The sequence below is a fragment of the Orcinus orca genome, chromosome 17 (genome assembly GCF_937001465.1).
Source record: "Orcinus orca chromosome 17, mOrcOrc1.1, whole genome shotgun sequence".
Classification (NCBI taxonomy): Eukaryota; Metazoa; Chordata; class Mammalia; order Artiodactyla; family Delphinidae; genus Orcinus; species Orcinus orca.
In genome coordinates, this window is record NC_064575.1 from 80,194,297 (window position 1) to 80,214,721 (window position 20,425).

The window sequence follows — 20,425 nt, forward strand, 5'->3', positions numbered from 1 at the left end:
AATACCACTCTGACCTTTGCACCCTGGGTCTACTAAATGGCCACTGTGTCCCCATTTAATTTTATTGAGTTACGTTTATTGAATAAAATCAATATCCATCATCTCCAATATCCAACCTATTCCTCTAGGTTCTGGCTTCTGGTTGACCCTTCTGTCTTCCCCCTTAGAGGACCCACCAGCCTAACAGAAACGCTCATGGCTCACCATTCATCCTCCATGCTGTCCCACCCTCAGGGCTTAGCGCCACTGTTACTCTTCTTTGGAATCCCCTCCCTCTCCTCCGACTCCACTCCCTGCAAGTGCAAAGTCTATCTAGTTTACAAAGCCCCAATCACAGGCCACCTCCACCACGAAGCTTTCCCTAACTTATCCTGAGTGGGAAGTGTCCTTGCTTCCTCTGAGTTCCAGTGGCACTTCTTGCCTTCCTGGCTTAGGGAAAGCAGCCACTCCCCTTCTTGTATTAGAGCAGCAGCTTTTAAGCTTCCCCCAGGAGGTCCCCTCAGATCTGGCTGGGGTGAGAGGGTGGTGACAATGAAAGCCAAGTACATGGGGCTATGGACTCCACCCTCTTCATCCAGAACAACTACCACTTCACTTGTTTGTACATCTGCTTATACACCTGCATGAGATTTCATCTGAAGAAAGGGTTCTCGGAGGAAACAAACCTTGACCTCAGTGAGAAGTTACAACTGACACCACACAAATACAAAGGATCACAAGAAATGACTATGAACCACAAAACGACTATACACCCCAAAAATGTACAACCTAGAAGGAATGGATAAATTCCTAGAAACGTACAATCTCCTGAGACTGAATCAGGAAGAAATAAAAAATATGAACAAATTACCAGTCATAAAATTGAATCTGTAATAAAAACTCCCAACAAACAAAAGTCCAGGACCAGATAGTTTCACAGGTGAATTCTATCAAACATTTAGAGAGGAGTTAACACCTATCTTTCTCAAACTATTGCAAAAACTTCAACAGAAAGGAACATTTCTGAACTCGGTCTACGAGGCCAGCATCATCAATACCAAAACCAGACAAAGACACCACAAAAAAGAAAATTACAGGACGATATCACTGATGAACTTAGATGTAAAAATCCTCAACCTAATATTATCAAACCAAATTCAACAATACATTAAAAGGATCATACACCATGATCAAGTGGGATTTATTCCAGGGATGCAAAGATAGTCCAATATCTCCAAATCAATCAATGTGATACACCATATTAACAAATTGAAAAATGGAAATCATATGATCATCTCAATAGACGCAGAAAAGGCTTTTGGCAGAATTCAGTATATATTTATGATGAAGACTCTCAACAAAGTTGGTATAGAGGGAGCACACCTCAACATAATAAAAGCCACATATGAAAATCCCACAGCTAACGTCATATTCAATAGTGAAAGCATTTCCTCTACGATCAGGAACAAGACAAGAACGCCCACTCTTGCCATTTTTATTCAACATAGTATTATAAGTCCCCAGCAATAGCAATCAGACAAGAAAAAGAAATAAAAGGAATCCAAATTGGAAAGAAAGAAGTAAAACTGTCACTGTTTGAAGATGACATGATACTATATATAGAAAACCTTAGAGATGCCACCAAAAATCTGTTAGAACTAATAAATGAATTAAGTAAAGTGGCAGGATACAAAATTAATATACAGAAATCTGTTGCATTTCTATACACTAACAATGAACTATCAGAAAGAGAAATTAAGAAAACAATCCCACTTATAATTGCATTAAAAAGAATAGAACACCTAGGAATAACTCTAAACCAGGAGGTAAAAGACCTGTATTTGGAAAACTCTAAGACTCTGAAGACAGCACAAACAGATGGAAAGATATACCATGTTCATAGATTGGAAGAATTAATATTGTTAAAATGACCATACTACCCAAGGCAATCTACAGATTCAATACAATCCCCACCAAAATACCAATGGCATTTTCACAGAACTAGAATAAATAATCCTAAAATTTTTATGGAAACACAGAAGACCCCAAAGAGCCAAAACACTCTTGAGAAAGAACAATAAAGCTGGAGGTATCACACTCCCTGGTTTCAAACTACACTACAAAGCCACAGTGATCAAAACAGTAAGGTACTGGCACAAAAACAGACACGTAGATCAATGACACAGAATAGAGAACCCAGAAATAAACCCAACTTACATGGATGGTCAATTAATCTACAACAAAGGAGGCAAGAATATACAATGGGGGAAAAAAATTTCTCCAATAAATAAATGAAACCTCCAGCTGAGAAAACTGGACAGCTGCATGTAGAAGAATAGAATTAGAACATTTTCTCACACCGTATACAAAAATAAACTCAAAGTGGATTAAAGACTTAAATCTAAGACCTGAAAACATAAACCCCCTAGAAGAAAACATAAGCAGTATGCTCTCTGACACCAGTCAGAGCAATATATATATATTTTTAATATGTCTTCTCAGACAAGGGAAACAAATGCAAAAATAAACACATGAGAATACATCAAACTAAAAAGCTTTTGCACCATAAAGGAAGTCATCAACAAAATGAAAAGGCCACCTACTGAATGGGAGAAAATATCTGCAAACAATATATCAGATAAGAGGTTAATATCCAAAATATCCAGAGAACTCATACAACTCAACATCAAAAATAAATAAACAACCCAACTAAAAAATGGGCTGAAGACCTGAATAGGAATTTTTCCAAATAAGACATACAGATGGCCAACAGACACATGAAAAGATGCTCACTGTCACTAATCATCAGGGCAATGCAAAGGAAAACCACAACGAAATATCACCTCACTCCTGTCAGAATGGCTGTTATCAAAAAAGCAGCAAATAACAAGTGTTGGTGAGGACGTGGAGAAAAGGGATCCCTTGTGCACTGCTGGTGAGAATGCAAATTGGTGCAGCCACTATGGAGAACAGTATGCCGGTTCCTCAAAAAATTAAAAATAGAACTACCATACAATCAGCAATTCCACAACTGGGTATTTTTTCAGAACAAAAACAAAAATACTAATTCAAAAAGATGTATGTACCCCTATGTTCACTGCAGCATTATTTTCAATAGCCAATATATGAAAGCAACCTAAGTGCCATCAACAGATGAATAGGTAAAGAATATGTGGTATATCTACACAATAGAACATTACTCAGCCATAAAAAAAGAATGGAATCTAGCCATTTGTGACACCATGGATGGACTTAGAGGGTATTATGCTAAGTGCAGTAAGTTAGATAAAGACAAATACCATATGATTTCACTTACATGTGGAATCCAAAAAACAAAACAAACAAAACAAACAGGTGGTTGCAGAGGGGAGAGGAGTTGGAGGGGTAAGTGAAATATGTGAGGGAGGTTAAGAGGCACAAACTTCCAGTTACGAAACAAATGAGTCATAGGGATGAAATGTACAGGATGGAGAAATATAGTCAGTAACTGTGTAATAACTTTGTATGATGACGGACAATAACTAGACTTACTGTGGTGATCATTTTGTAATGTATAAAAATATCCCATCACTATGTTGTGTACCTGGAACTAACGTAGTGTCGTAGGTCAATTATATGTCAAGAAACAAACAAACAAACACGACACACAGGCTTCTAAACATTAAGAGAAAAAAATCCATCGTTTCGTTGTACCATTTATCTTTACCAAGACTGGTAGAAATCCACCACCCTTATTAGAGAAATAACTCAAAGTTCATTCTTTACTGAAAATGGGTCAGTAATGTCTTCCTTGGAAACAAAGGACAGCAAACCATTGTAGGATTAAAAATAATTCTCAAGCTTTTTCTTCATTTGTTACTGAATCAAAAGTTTTGGCTGTTTTTAGTGCCCAAAGAGCATCAAAAACGTTGTTTCAGATGAACAGTTTTGTGAACCGTCCTATGTAATATAGATGATTTCATTGTCTAGTCTAGAAATGTGAAAATCTAAAACCATGAGGCAATAGCTTGGTATTTTACAACTTAAAAGGATGGTTTATTCAAACAATTGGTTAGAATCACTGTAAATTAAATAAAATTTCATTTGATAGAAAAAAGATCTTAACCTCAGTGAGCTGGACGTTGGGTGACGATGTCAGGAGACCCCGGGGCTGGACAGGGGGCAGTAGGATTCGCCTCGGTGCCTCCACAAAGCTGCCACACGGCAGAGGTGCCAAAAGGTATGGGATTTATCACGAGCACCTGGACTAAAAGGCAGTCGGACTAGAGAGCATCACAGAGGCTCCTGACTGTCGGTTTACTTCTCCTCCCAAGGTGGGAAGGGGCTGCAGCAAACCCAATGCGAGGTGCCAGGACGTGGGGCGCACGACCGTTAACCTCAAACAGTGGCCCCAAAGCAAGGCTAATGCTTCAGAGGGAGAACGAGCATCACTGTCACATTTTGAGGGCCTGGGTCTCAGAGAGGGTTGTCCTGGGTGGGGTCCAAATCCCAGATTCTGACTTGGGAAGGGGAAAGGTAAACCCACCAACCTAACAGAGGAGCAGAAGTACTCAGGCAGAGAATGCTTTTACTCTATCCAACTCACCTCCATAGAGTAGGAGGTGAATAGGAGAAAGTGCATTTATTTTAAAAGCAAAAGAATTCCAAGATAGTAAGCTGAGACCACCACCTGTGATGGGAGCGGGAGGGCCGTCAAACCATCGTTACTTCACATGATAATAAGCGCCCCTGATGCCTGAGGAGGGTGGAACTGTGTAGATAATCCCTCCCCTCTTTTCTCTCACAGGTGATTCAGACACCATAAGGTCGCTTTCTCTGACAGCTGTCTCCTGGTTACCAGGCTGCAGAGCAGTCCCAGGTAAAGATTCGGCACCCAGACAGGGGTCAAGGAGTTAGGCTGTGATTCAGGGAAGACGCCGATGAGAATTGGGGGTCTCTGTTCGACACTTGAAGCAAAGGGGCTATGCGGTACGGGCCATGTTTGGGGAGTTGAGGCACAGGTCTTTCTAGAAGCAGACGACGCGGGGGGAAGGTGCGTGTGCCTGTGCTGGGGGCAGCGCTCCTGTGTCGCTGGTGATGCCGATCCCTCGCCCACCCAAAGCCAGGCCAGGAGAGCCCCACGCAGCCGCCAGGGTGGACAGCGCAGAGGAGAGCCTGGGAGAGCACTTCTCTGGGGCCTCCCCGCCCTGGCTGTCCCGGGGGCTGCACAGAGGCCGGCAGCCCTGCCCCGTGGCGCTGTCCCACACTGCGTGTCCTCTAGAGCTCCGGGGCCGGCTGCCCCACGGCCTGCTCCTCCACGGGCTGCACGGCCTCCTGCACGTAGACGATGAACTCCGAGGCCTCTCCGCCCTGCGTGTAGACGGTTACCGTCTCAATGCCCTCCACGTCGTCGGAGGACACCACCAAGTGATGCTGCTCAGCCAGCTCCACGGAGGCCTGCTGGAGGGTCTCCTGGATCATGACCGTGTGGTTGGAACTGGGCTCCTCGTCCGTGACCTGCGGGAGGGCAAGAGAAAGGTCACACGGGCCCCACTTCCAGGTCCAGCAGGACAAGAGAATCACAGCGACTGCCTATGGAGCGTCTGGCACATTCCAGGAGCTGGTCCTTCCTGCACAGAATCATCTCAGCAATGCTCTACGTTTGCTCTCACCCCCGGTTTACAGATGAGGAGAGCGGCGCTCACCGGTGCAAAGTAACGTGGTCAGGGGCCCCAGCTGGGGCTCATGGTGGAACCCAAGTTCAAACACCCAGTCCAAGCTCTTCTCGTGATGCCTCCCAGAGGCGTGGGAGTTGCCGAGGCACTCTAGGAGTTACTTCCTGCAACCGTGTAGAGGGTTGGGTGCGGGGTCTCCTGGAAATTCATAGCTGGTCCATTTGGTGGTGGAAAAGGGATTAGTTTATCCTGGCTTATCTGTCTCTCCACACACTCTGGGAGCTCAGCTCTGTGTGTGAAGAAGATCAACAGCACACCAGGCAGGAGTACACGCCCTTGCACGCCTGGTTTTGCCCAGGTGTCGTCCACCAACACTAGTGCCTCAGAGCCACGGGAGGGGTCTGCTGATGGGCACTCACTGCCCCGGGGCTCTGTCAGTGGAGGGGCCTGCTCACTCTTACGGGCAGGCCTTTCTCTGTAGCTCCAAGCAGGCAGATTCCAGACAAGGCCAAATTCCAGCTGGTGCTAAGGCCCCAGCTCCCTGACTGTGCATTCTGGTCTGTTTTACAACTGTCTTTGATTTTAAGAAGAGCAATGATACAAACAATATGGGAAAGATTTAGAAAGTGTTGAGACCCTAAGAGCTGCAGAAATGACTGAAGGATTAGAAAACCAGCCCAGGAGGACAGTGAAGGGGCCTGGACTTGCTGAGCTGGGGAACGAGAGCCCTCAAATGTAGGGAGGGATGTCACAGAGACCGGCCTTCCCCAGGGGGTCCGAAAGGCGAGGTGGAAAGAACTTTGTCCTGCACTTCGCGGGGCTTACACAGCAGCTCCCCCGCAGTTAGCTGTGAGCCTTGCCCACTCTCCCCTATGACTCTCAGGTGTCTCATCTGTAAAATAGGGACGAAAATGCCCACTTCAGAGAATGGCTAGGAGAACTGAAGAAGATTCCGTATGCAAAGTGGGTGCTTAATAACGTCACTGCGCTTTTGGTGTCTTCATTCGTGTACTGAACAACGTTTTCTTAAGGTACTGCGGCATGTCAATTATTCATTCATTCAACAAAACCTTTGTCATTTTATCAGGTCCCAGTGAACTGAGCTCCGTGAGGGCTAGGACGGCACTGCCCCGGCAAAGCTCTTCTCCCAGAGCCAGGTGGGCAGGGCGGATGCCTGGCACGGAGCAAGAACCCAGTATTTGTGCAACGATGCTCCACTGGGTGCAGGTGCCCTGATGGGCGCTCAGGCAGCACATGGTGGAAAACCAGTCTAGCGGGGCAGACACAGGAACCAAGCAATGCTCTGACAGAGTGCCAGGGCAGCCTCCGGAGGAGGCATGGGATGGGACTCCAGGCAGAGAGGGCAGAAGGAGCAATGACTCCCAGGACCCCCAGGAGAGACTGGAAGCAGTGGGTTTGCTCAGGTGGCCTCTGTGAGCTCCCATTCATGACGCTTCGGACTCCCTTCCCAGCTGGAGCCTGGCATGGGACGGTCTCCTCCCTGCCTGGCCCTCTATAACAAGCCACGACCCCACGCCGTCTCTGGGAACGCCCCATGGGGCTTCCAGGGGTCTCCCTCGGCCCTGTGCCTGTGTCATTCCCTGACAGCAGGAAGGGCTGTGTCAGACGGGGTCATGTTTAATGCAGAGAAGAAAATGGACGAGGCACGTCTGGGGTGGGCTCCACACAAAGTTACTGATTGGAAGGAACCTTTAACTTGGACTGATGGAATTTACCAGAAGCTAGAGAGATACCCTGGGTGGAAAGTATTAATCCATTTAGCCTGAGCTGTTTTTCTGCAGTAGATGGAGGCCTTTTTCTTCTTTTACTGTTTGTTTCAATTTCATTTAAATGGGAAAATGTACTGTGAACCGAGACTTTAGAAGTAAATATTGATTTATTTCACTTTGAAAGAAGGTACCTGACAGAAGGGTGGGAAAGGGGGAAGGAATACTCAACAAATGCTTTTCTCTTAACTGTCAGTAAATTCTACATGAAGAAAGAAGTCAGGCGGCATGGGTGATTTATGCTGCGGTCCCAGCCTCAGGTGTGCAAAACAAGCTGATGCACTTCAGGTAAACAGATGACACAATGGTGACAAAGAAAAAGGGGGAGATCAACCAATACACGAGCTTTGAGATACCCTCCTGGCACTGTCGTTCACACACAGTGATTGCCATCATCAGAAATGAAGCCTAAAATGAGGAGGACGTCCAGCCTAAGACTTCACTCTCCTCTTGGACAACTCCAGCGCCTCGATGGCTGAGCACTGACAAGGGCTGACACTACTGCCCCGGACAAAGAGATCCCTGCCAGGCCCAGGGCTCTGATGAGCAGAGGCTGCAGCTCCTGTTCCCATGGCAGCAGGGTAGACACACACCCAGGAGCCGTCCCAGGAGGTCCCAGGATGACTGAGGCGTGGCTACTGCCCACAGATGTGGAAGAAGGGCAGAAACCAACATAAGGCCACCGTGCTCGAAATAAGGGCAATTACATGCTAACTCTGTCACATGAGGGCCCGGGGCCACTTCGTGGAAGGCGCTGTCTGCAGATGGTGGGAAAAGGCATGGCAGGCCGAGGGAAGGCGGCAAAGGGCAGGCATGTGCCCACAGCCCCACCAGGGCCACCGCCGCCTCCCAGTCACCAAGCCCACTGGGCAGAGTTCCATCCTCACCTCTCCACACGGTCCTTTGCTGTCTGACGCTGCTGAGCCAACCTCAGCTTTACTCACTGAGACGCCCTCTTCGCTGCTTCCACAGCCCTCCGATTCCAGGCTTCCCCATCACGCTTCTCGTGCCCTCCCTCAAAGCCCGGAGGACTCCTACATCCCCATCCTGCGTCTCCTACGGGCCCCTCGTCTGCACTGAGGCTTTGCTCCTAGCTGAGCGAGGGACCCCAGACCTCGAGTGTGTCTGCACAGGGGAGGCTCCCAGGGGCTGTGTGTCTGTCCAAAGTGCATGAGTCACAGGAGAGGCGGTGCTGGGGAGCGGGGGCGGGTGAGGCCTGAAATGAAGTTCACAACCACATCCTGAAGAACCTCGCTCACCAGCTGAGAGACTGAGACTTGCTTTTACAAAGGAAGACGCTGGCGGCTTCCCAGGAAGCGTCCTGCATCACCCAATCCGCGGCAGCCCCTGAACCGCAACTCGCCTAACATGGGAAGAGAAGACTTAGCATCATCTGTCTCTCCCTCGAAATAGCTACATTTATTTGCCCACATTACCTTTTCTACGTATTACGTCTATTTAACATAATCCTTTCTCCATTTTTTTTTCCAATTTTCAGCTCTAGGGATTTGTCTACCGGAATCACCAGTTAAATTCACTCACTGCTAATTATAAGAGTAAAATAAACTTTCCAAACACGGTCCGTTGGGCTTAATTCAGCAGAGTGACAAAGATAAATGTCCAGTTCACAGAAGTCCTGCAAAGAGTGGCTCTCCAGATGGCACAGCTGTAACAGGCAGTGCGTCCAAAGCCTAACTCACCACAAGTTTACGTTCTCACGAGCTTGCGTGAGCAGCTCCGCCAGCCCCGGAGAGGCCCAGCTTCACGTACGGCTGGAGAAACAGGAGCCAGGGTGGTGGAGGGCTGCGTTACAGAGGGAGGCACAGAGGCTCCCTGCAGAGCAAGCCCCTCCTCCCACTTCCCGCACTCTACCTGTTACATGATTCCCACTCTGTTTGTTGTTTGGCTTTGTGTTTCTGCAAACCATGGCATTCCTTCCCTGTCCCCATGAAACCCAGTGGACACTCTCCCGGCCTCATCCCAATCATTTGCACACAGCATCTCGTGGCTTGCGCATCTCTGAATGAAACCTCTAATGTCTGGTGACTCATCTAAGGTCAAACAGCTGGAAAGTAGCAAAATCTGGACGTTAGTCTGGGTGACCTCAGGTCCGGACACCTTCCTCAGCTGCTGTAGCGTGGCAGCGACTAAAGGGATTACATGCCGTAGATCAACAGGGTTGAATTATTACTCTTTACCTACCCCTATCAGTTTATGGCTGGCTGTATAGCTCTCGACGATTTTCTTTGTTCAAAACGATCACTCTAGCAGTTTAATCTCCTAGCACAGGCTTACAATTGTTCTCCACGGTAGAAATAATCTGGCTTCACAGTGTCATCATCCCCTGAGATGGGTACTCCATTTTCCCCAAGTGCTGTATCTAACACATCTTCCAGCTAAATTATCGGCAGCATAGAGAGCTTAATGGAAAAACTTAACCTATAGGACTGTGCAAATTACACTAAGTCAGCCTCTGAGTTCTGCAGCTCTGCCCACCTCAAGTGTTCCAGAATCTAGACCAGACCTCTAACCGACCAGGCACTCTGCTGGGCTCTGTACTCGTGGGAGAGCAGCTTCCCACCGAGACCCCATCTCCTCCACGGAGATGACGGCGGCTAAGGGACAGTTGGGACGTGGGTGGGGGTGCTTGTGCCCCAGTCTGCACACCTCTGCTCCGCTGCACCGGCTCCCAGATACACAGACAGGGCCCTGTCATCTAAGACGTGGACGCTCAGCACCTCCCTCGTGCCCTACAGGCTCTGCGATAAGTGAGAAAAGGCTTATGTGTGAATGAGTGAAGAGGGCAGCACACAACCCTATGTGCCACACTGTGTGTCCCCTCACTGAGCACAGCCCCTTGGGCATCCGTGCCCGGCCAGACCCCGCCTGCCCGGAGCTGCCGCCCCATGCCCAGTGCCCTCCCGGCCTCCTGGGTCCTCCCCCAGCGTGGCTGCCCTGCTCGGAGTCCCTCCCTCACTCCCTTTGGGCTCCCACTCCATTGTCACCGCGTCCAACAGGACGTCCCAGAGCCACCCCCCTAGCAGCAGCAGCAGCCTCGGGCACACTCCAGCCTCTCCTGCCCTCGTTCCTTCACTGCACTGTCGCGCCTGGGAATCACATCACCTGTTCATCTACCTGCTCATCATCATGAGCTTCATGAAAGCAGGGACCTGGGCCGTGTTTTGGCCACTTTATTCCAGCACCTGTGATGTGGTGGCATGAGGAAGGGCCTAGCCAGTACCTCCTGAACAGACGGCATCGGGCTCCACACCCGCACCAGAGGGGGGTCGGCACTCCTCGTGGGCGTCTATGTGCTGTACAACCATGGGCCCCTCTTCTCTTTTTTCTGTCACCTAAATTTTTAAAATAATACAGTCCTTTAATAATTGGGAAAAATGAGGCAAAAAGCAAGAGAGGAAAAAAGAAAAAGAAGGAAGACGCAGAATTGCTTCTTCCAAAAGCCACAAGGTGTTTTGGCCGAGAAAACATTTTCCCTCAGAAGCACAGGATGGTTCTCAGAGCCGTGCTGGGCACAGAGCGGGCACTTTGAAAAGCTGTGGAGAAACTGAACTCTCCAGAGTGGCGCATCAGGGGGAGGTGAGAAGAGGGTAGGCACTCAGCCTGCACCACGAGAGAAGACGAGGCAAGAGGTCCCAAGTCAGCATTTCCTCCTGTACCAGCAGGAATGAACGTTACTACGCAGAGTGAACGCAGCAAACCCTGCAGAAGGTGGGTGCAGACACTGGAGCGAGGCCGGTTTTCTAAGGAAGACAAGGTCTGATTTTGAAGAGAGCTTGCAGCGTAAAGTGCTGCTGGCCGGGGTCCTCACGTGTAATCAGGCCCTACGGAGCATCACCTGATGATAATGTCCAGCAGGCAGGGGGGCAAAAGTTACCAGGCCCAGAGCGAGTGACACACCAGAAGAGGGACAGAAGACAAGCTTTAAAGTCGGAAGCAGATCTGAAGGGCCAGTGCTTGCAATGGTCTGCTGGCCAGGAAAGGTGCTACCCTGGCTGCAGCAGGGATGTGCAGTTACATTCGCACCTGTGCTGCAAGACAGACAGACCGTGGCCTCTGTATGGACAACTCTGAGTGGTCAGCCATTTACTGAATAAGCCACCTGACAAGCCTCTGGCTCTCATCTGTCATATGCTGAGTCCCCATGTACTTCAGATGCCCTCTCCGCCTCCTGTTCTAAGGAGAATTTAATGTGTCAGACACTCTGCTGGAAGCTGGAAACAGAACCATGGGCCCCCCGTGCCCCATCCTGACAGGGCTTGCAGACTAGTGGAGGGGGCAGACAGGACACTTCTCCTGGACCCCCAGGGTGGGCAGGGGGCAGACTGGGCAGTGGTCAGGGGTGGTTTCCTGAAGGAGATGCCCCGGTCTTGAACACGGTAGCATTTCCAATAATCAGAAGAATGTGAACATTTCCTAAGGTCCCTTCCACTGCGGAAATTCTCAGCCTCTATGATACGGTAAGAATTAGAGAGCTGCAGACAAACATCCAAATACTACAACCAGACAAGAATGAAAAAGAACACCTGGTGGTGTCTGCATGGCCCACCGAGCTGAGGCGGCCCTGCAGCCATTTCGCAGGAGCAACAGTGGTCTGAAGGTCTGTACGAGGCCTCTGCATGCAGCACCCTACGAGCAAGTGACACTAGACCATGCACAAAGGAAAAGAGAAAAAAAGAGCATTGCAAAGAAGATGGTGGAGTAGAAGGATGTGCGCTCACTCCCTCTAGTGAGAGCACCGGAATCACAGCTAACTGCTGAACAGTCATCGACAGGAAGACACTGGAACTCACCAGAAAAGATACCCCACATCCAAAGACAAAGGAGAAGCTGCAGTGAGATGGTAGGAGGGGCGCAATCACAATAAAGTCAAATCCCATAAGTGCTGGGTGGGTGACTCACAAACTGGAGAACACTTATACCACAGAAGTCCACCCGCTGGAGTGAAGGTTCTGAGCCCCACGTCAGGCTTCCCAACCTGGGGGTCCAGCAACGGGAGGAGGAATTCCCAGACAATCAGACTGTGAAGGCCATTGGGATTTGATGGCAGGACTTCGACAGAACTGGGGGAAACAGAGACTCCACTCTTGGAGGGCACACACAAAGTAGTGTGTGCATCAGGACCCAGGGGAAGGAGCAGTGACCCCAGGGGAGACTGAACCAGACCTACCTGCTAGTGTTGGAGGGTCTCCTGCAGAGGCGGGGGTGGCTGTGGCTCACTGCAGGGACAAGGACACTGGCAGCAGAAGTTCTGGGAAGTACTCCTTGGCGTGAGCCCACCCGGAGTCCACCATTAGCCCCAGCAAAGAGCCGGGTAGGCTCCAGTGCTGGGTTGCCTCAGGCCAAACAACCAACAGGGAGGGAACCCAGCTCCACTCATCAGCAGACAAGTGGATTAAAGCTTTACTGAGCTCTGCCCACCAGAGCAAAAGCCAGCTCTACCCACCATCAGTCTCTCCCATCAGGAAACTTGCACAAGCCTCTTAGGTAGCCTCATCCACCAGAGGGCAGACAGCAGAAGCAAGAAGAACTACAATCCTGCAGCCTGTGGAACAAAAACCACATTCACAGAAAGATAGACAAGATGAAAAGGCAGAGGGCTGTGTACCAGATGAAGGAACAAGATAAAACCTCAGCAAAATAATCAAATGAAGTGGAGATGGGCAACCTTCTAGAAAAAGAATTCAGAATAATGATAGTGAAGATGATCCAGGACCTTGGAAAAAGAATGGAGGCAAAGATCGAGAAGATGCAAGAAATGTTTAACAAAGACCTAGAAGAATTAAAGAACAAACAAAGAGGGCTTCCCTGGTGGCGCAGTGGTTGAGAGTCCGCCTGCTGATGCAGGGGACACGGGTTCGTGCCCCAGCCCGGGAAGATCCCACATGCCACGGAGCGGCTGGGCCCGTGAGCCATGGCCACTGAGGCTGCGCGTCCGGAGCCTGTGCTCCACAACGGGAGAGGCCACAACAGTAAGAGGCCAGTGTACCGAAAAAAAAAAAAGAGAGAGGTGAACAATACAATAACTGAAATGAAAAATACACTAGAAGGAATCAACAGCATAATAACTGAGGCAGAAGAACGGATAAGTGACCTGGAGGACAGAATGGTGGAATTCACTGCTGCGGAACAGAATAAAGAAAAAGGAATGAAAAGAAATGCAGACAGCCTAAGAGACCTCTGGGACAACATTAAATGCACCAACATTCGCATTATAGGGGTCCCAGAAGAAGAGAGAGAGAAAGGACCTGAGAAAATATTTGAAGAGATTATAGTGGAACACATGGGAAAGGAAATAGCCACCCAATTCCAGGAAGCGCGGAGAGTCCCAGGCAGGATAAACCCAAGGAGAAACACACCGAGACACATAGTAATCAAACTGACAAAAATTAAAGACAAAGAAAAATTATTGAAAGCAGCAAGGGAAAAATGACAAATAACACACAAGGGAACTCCCATAAGGTTAACAGCTGATTTCTCAGCAGAAACTCTACAAGCCAGAAGGGAGAGGCACGATATATTTAAAGTGATGAAAGGGAAGAATCTAAAACCAAGATTACTCTACCCAGCAAGGATCTCATTCAGATTCAACAGAGAAATCAAAAGCTTTACAGACAAGCAGAAGCTAAGAGAATTCAGCACCACCAAACCTGCTCTACAAATCCTAAAGGAACTTCTCTAAGTGAGAAACACAAGGGAAGAAAAGGACCTACAAAAACAAACCCAAAACAATTAAGAAACTGGTAATAGGAACATACATATCTATAATTATCTTAAATATGAATGGATTAAATGTTCCATCCGAAAGACACAGGCTCACTGAATGGATACAAAAACAAGACCCATATATATGCTGTCTACAAGAGACCCACTTCAGACCTAGGGACACATACAGACTGAAAGTGAGGGGATGGAAAAAGATATTCCATGCAAATGGAAATCAAAAGAAAGCTGGAGTAGCAATACTCCTATCAGATAAAATGGACTTTAAAATAAAGAATGTTACAAGAGACAGGGAAGGACACTACATAATGATCAAGGGATCAATCCAAGAAGAAGATATAACAATTATAAATATATATGCACCAACATAGGAACACGTCAATACATAAGGCAAATGCTAACAGCTATAAAAGAGGGAATCGACAGTAACACAAAAATAGTGGGGGACTTGAACACCCCACTTACACCAATGGACAGATCATCCAGACAGAAAATTAGTAACGAAACACAAGCTTCAAATGACACGTTAGACCAGACAGACTTAACTGATGTTTATAGGACATTCCATCCGAAAACAGCAGATTACACTTTCTTCTCAAGTGCATATGGAACATTCTCCAGGATAGATCACATCCTGGGCCACAAATCAACCCTTGGTAAATTTAAGAAAACTGAAATCATATCAAGCATTTTTTCTGACCACTATACCATGAGATTAGAAATCAATTACAGGGAAAAAAATGTAAAAAACACAAACCCGTGGAGGCTAAACAATCCATTACTCAATAACCAAGAGATCAGGGAAGAAATCAAAGAGGAAATCAAAAAATACCGAGAGACAAGTGACAATGAAAACACAACAATCCAAAACCTATGGGATGCAGCAAAAGCAGTTCTAAGAGGGAAGTTTATAGCAATACCAGCCTACCTCAAGAAACAAGAAAAGTCTCAAATAAACAATCTAACTTTACACCTAAAGGAACTAGAGAAAGAAGAACAAATAAAACCCAAAGTTAGTAGAAGGAAAGAAATCATAAAGATCAGAGCAGAAATAAATGAAATAGAAACAAAGAAAACAATAGCAAACATCAATAAAACTAAAAGCTGGTTTTCTGAGAAGATAAACAAAATTGATAAATCTTTAGCGAGACTCATCAAGAAAAAGAGGGAGAGGATTCAAATCAATAAAATTAGAAATGAAAAAAGGAAAAGTTACAACAGACACCGCAGAAATACAAAGCATCCAAAGAGACTACTACAAGCAACTCTATGCCAATAAAATGGACAACCTGAAAGAAATGGCCAAATTCTTAGAAAGGTATAACCTTCCAAGACTGAACCAGGAAGAAATAGAAAATATGAACAGATCAATCACAAGTAACAAAATTGAAACTGTGATAAAAAATCTTCCAACAAATGAAAGTCCAGGACCAGATAGCTTCACAGGTAAATTCTTTTTTTTTTTTGAATAGGAAGAACTTTATTTAATGTGTTACATTTTATTTGGTTCTCATAGCACAGAGAATATTTTTTAAATGAATATATTTGGAAACTTTTTAGTTCTTGAGTTTTTAGATACAGTACTGTCATATTTTGGGGCTGCTGTTAACAAAAAGCTCATTAAGGTAGTTAAAATATTACATAACCCAAGAAGGTAAAATCAGTGCCTCAGGGTCCCCCTCCAAAATAGTACAAATAATAATTTTTCTGAAAAATAATGACATGCCGGACATCTAAAGTTTCTTAAACCTATGAGTCACTGATGTGTGGAGTTTTGATCTACTATCTCTGGATTCAAGGCTGCCTAAACACATCACAGTATCTTGTTAACAAAAGTCACGATACAGTATGTCTTAAAGGTTTTACTTCACACCTACAGAAAACCACTGAGAGCATTGCCTTTACCTTTCCTAGTGGAATTTCAGTAGCAATATTTATCCTCTTAAAAGTTTTCAGAGTAAAAGTTTTACTATAGAATGCAAATCAAGCACTGAATTCCAAAACTTAGAATCACTGTAAATGCAGCCTTTGAGTTCAGTTCAATTAAACCATTCATTTATCAAAGCCCCAACTACGCAGTAACTTGTTGGTAATTGCTCCCATGCATTTTTTTTTAAAAAAAATCTTTATTGGAGTATAATTGTTTTACAATGGTGTGTTAGTGTCTGCTGTATAATAAAGTGAATCAGCTATACATATACATATAGCCCCATATCTCCTCCCTCTTGCGTTTCCCTCCCACCCTCCCTATCCCACCCCTCTAGGTGGTCACAAAGCACTGAGCTGATCTCCCTGTGCTATGTGGCTGCTTCCTACTAGCTATCTATTTTACATTTGGTAGTGTATATATGTCCATGCCACTCCTTCACTTCATCCCAGCTTACCCTTCCCCCTCCCCGTGTCCTCAGGTCCACTGTCTTAGTCTGTGTCTTTATTCCTTCACAGGTGAATTCTATCAAACATTTAGAGAAGAGTTAACACCCAACCTTCTCAAACTCTTCCAAAAAACTGCAGAGGAAGGAACACTCCCAAACACATTCTATGAGGCCACCATCACCCTGATACCAAAACCAGACAAAGATACTACAAAAAAAGAAAATTACAGACCAATATCACTGATGAATATAGATACAAAAATTTCCAACAAAATACTAGCAAACAGAATCCACCAACACATTAAAAGGATCATACACTTGGTGAAGACTTCTCTGGGGAAATACTTTCTTTAAACGATTATTTCAGTAATTATTTTTACATGTTGAGTCTCTTCAGTGGAAGTTTCTTTTAATTCAATTTATAAATTCTTTTATAAAAAATACTACCATAATAGGAAAATTTAATGAGAGTAAAGTAAAAGTTAACAGTTCTTGCCTCACAGATATAAGAGAAAAAAGAAAAAAAGGATCATATACCATGATCAACTGGGGTTTATCTCAGGGATGCAAGGATTCTTCAGTATATGCAAATCAATAAATGTATACACCATATTAACTAATAAATGTGATACACCATATTAACTAATTGAAGAATAAAAACCATATGATCATCTCAATAGATGCAGAAAAAGCTTTTGATAAAATTCAACACCCATTTATGATAAAAACTCTCCCAAAAGTGGGCATAGAGAGAACCTACCTCAACATAATAAAGGCCATATATGACAAACCCACAGCAAACATCACTCCCAATGGTGAAAAACTGAAAGCATTTCCTCTGAGATCAGGAATAAGACAAGAATGTCCACTCTCGCCACTATTATTCAACATAGTTTTGGAAGTCCTAGCCATGGCAATCAGAGAAGAAAAAGAAATAAAAGGAATACAAATTGGAAAAGAAGTAAAACTGTCACTGTTTGCAGATGACATGATACTATACATAGAAAATCCTAAAGATGTCACCAGGAAACTACTAGAGCTAATCAATGAATTTGGTAAAGTTGTAGGATATAAAATTAATGCACATAAATCTCTGGCGTTCCTATACAATAACAACAAAAGATCAGAAAGAGAAATTAAGGAAACAATCCCATTCACCACTGCAAGAAAAAAAATAAAATACCTAGGAATAAACCTACCTAAAGAGGTAAAAGAACTGTATGCAGGAAACGATAAGACACTGATGAAAGAAATCAAAGATGACGCAAACAGATGGAGAGATATACCATGCTCCTGGACTGGAAGATTCAACATTGTGAAAATGACTATACTACCCAAAGCAATCTACAGATTCAATGCAATCCCTATCAAATTACCAATGGCATTTTTTACAGAACTAGAACAAAAAATCTTAAAATTTGTATGAAGACACAAAAGACCCTGACTACCCAAAACAATCTTGAGGGAAAAAAACGGAGCTGGAGGAATCAGACTCCCTGACTTCAGACTATACTACAAAGCTACAGTAGTCAAGACAGTATGGTACTGGCACAAAAACAGAAATATAGATCAATGGAACAGGATAGAAAACCCAGAGATAAACCCATGCACCTATGGTCAAGTAATCTATGACAAAGGAGGCAAGGATATACAATGGAGAAAAGACAGTCTCTTCAATAAGTAGTGCTGGGAAAACTGGACAGCTACATGTAAAAGAATGAAATTAGAATACTCCCTAACACCATACACAAAAATAAACTCAAAATGGATTAAAGACCTAAATGTAAGACCGGACACTATAACACTCTTAGAGGAAAACATAGGAAGAACGCTCCTTGACATAAATCACAGCAAGATCTTTTTGGACCCACCTCCTAGAGTAATGGAAATAAAAACAAAAATAAACAAATGGGACCTAATGAAACTTAAAAGCTTTTGCACAGCAAAGGAAACTATAACAAGATGAAAAGACAACCCTCAGAATGGGAGAAAATATTTGCAAACTAATCAACGGACAAAGGATTAATCTCCAAAAATACATAAACAGCTCATGCAGCTCAATATTAAAAAAACAAACAACCCAATCCAAAAATGGGCAGAAGACCTAAATAGACATCTCTCCAAAGAAGACATACAGATGGCCAAGAGGCACATGAAAAGATGCTCAGCATCACTAATTATGAGAGAAACGGAAATGAAAACTACAATGAGGTATCACCTCACACCAGTTAGAATGGGCATCATCAGAACATCTACAAACAACAAATGCTGGAGAGGGTGTGGAGAAAAGGGAACCCTCTTGCACTGCTGGTGGGAATGTAAACTGATACAGCCACTATGGAGAACAGTATGGAGGTTCCTTAAAAAACTAAAAATAGAATTACCATATGATCCAGCAATCCCACTACGGGGCATCTATCCAGAGAAAACCATAATTCAAAAAGACACATGCACCCCATATTCATTGCAGCACTATTTACAATAGCCAGGTCATGGAAGCAACCTAAATGCCCATCGACAGACGAATGGATAAAGAAGATGTGGTACATATATACAATGGAATATTACTCAGCCATAAAAAGGAACAGAATTGGGTCATTTGTAGAGACGTGGATGGACCCAGAGACTGTCATACAGAGTGAAGTAAGTCAGAAAGGGAAAAAACAAATATCTATATTAACGCATATATGTGAAATCTAGAAAAATGGTATAGATGAACTGGTTTGCAGGGCAGAAATTGAGACACAGATGTAGACAACAAACGCATGGACACCTATGGGGGAAAACAGCAGGGGGGTGGGGGTGGGGGTGTGATGAACTGGGAGGCTGGGAATGACATGTATACACTGATGTGTATAAAATGGATGACTAATAAGAACCTGCTGTATAAAAAAATTAAATTAAATTAAATTAAAAAAAAAAAGAACACTGCAGTCAGTCCTTTCATGTGAAATATTCCGCTATTTGTGTTGAAGCTCTGGAGCCTTACTTTTTACAGCAGTTAGGGTTTCACTCACTGCTCTAATTACAACCAAACCAGGGGTTCCTCTAGCATTCTCAAAAGGGGACTGCAGACCCATTTCACAAGGTTAATAAGCAAGCACATTTACTGTCACAACCTTAGGTCAGGTGTGGCGTTGCATATGTCGGAAACAAAGGGAAATGGTAAATACTATCCTGAATTTATAAACGAATGTGGTTTATAAAAAAGCATCATAAATTCCCAACTCTAAAACTGTACACATATATATGCTACCCAAAAAAGGGGTAAATATTATGTGCGAGAAACTTGTGGAAATACCAAAATATATTCATAGGCAGGAAGAAACCATTCCATACATCAATGAAGATTTAAAGCGTTTTTTAAAAAAAGAAAGAATGCACAGGAAGTGAGGAGGGCTGTGATGCATGCCCACGTCAGGCAAGGCATCTTTCATGAGGAGACGTCATAATGCCTCCCCTCCACCCTAATTCTCTCTTGATTGTAAGGAGAGAGCAGACATTTTCTTTTCTGTAGACCCCATAAACAGTCCAAAGCCCGGGTTGTAAAGACAGCTCACTAAAAACAGTCCCTGCCAGTCCCCACGTGTATGTCCTGGCTCTCAGAGACGCTGCAGGGTCCAGCTGGCCGACACTCGGCCACCCCATGCTGAGGTCCCAGAGTACCCAGGAGCCCCCTGCACAGGGCGGCCTTGTCCATGGGGTCCTGGCCTGCAGGGGACAGACAGGACTCACTCTCTTTGCTGTGACAGAGGGGCCTGGAAACGGGAAGAGAGGTGCCTCCTACTGGCCCCAAGCCCATCATAGGATGAGGATGGAAAGGCTTGCCCGTTGGCCAAACCAACTCGGTAGGCAGCTGAGTTTAGCAGCGAAAAGAGGGTGTGCACAG

At 45.2% G+C, this 20,425-nt stretch overlaps 1 protein-coding gene across 2 annotated transcripts in view; it reads right to left on the reverse strand.

Moving 5' to 3' along the window:
• Positions 1-3,661: 3,661 nt before the first annotated feature.
• Positions 3,662-20,425, reverse strand: part of ZFAT (zinc finger and AT-hook domain containing) — a 187,791-nt gene continuing 171,027 nt past the window's right edge. For both annotated transcript variants that reach the window (XM_004265302.4, XM_033419751.2), the window contains one exon: positions 3,662-5,475. In XM_004265302.4, the coding sequence (XP_004265350.1) occupies positions 5,236-5,475 (240 nt within the window). In that variant the 3' untranslated portion in view covers positions 3,662-5,235. The remainder of the gene's footprint in view (positions 5,476-20,425) is intronic.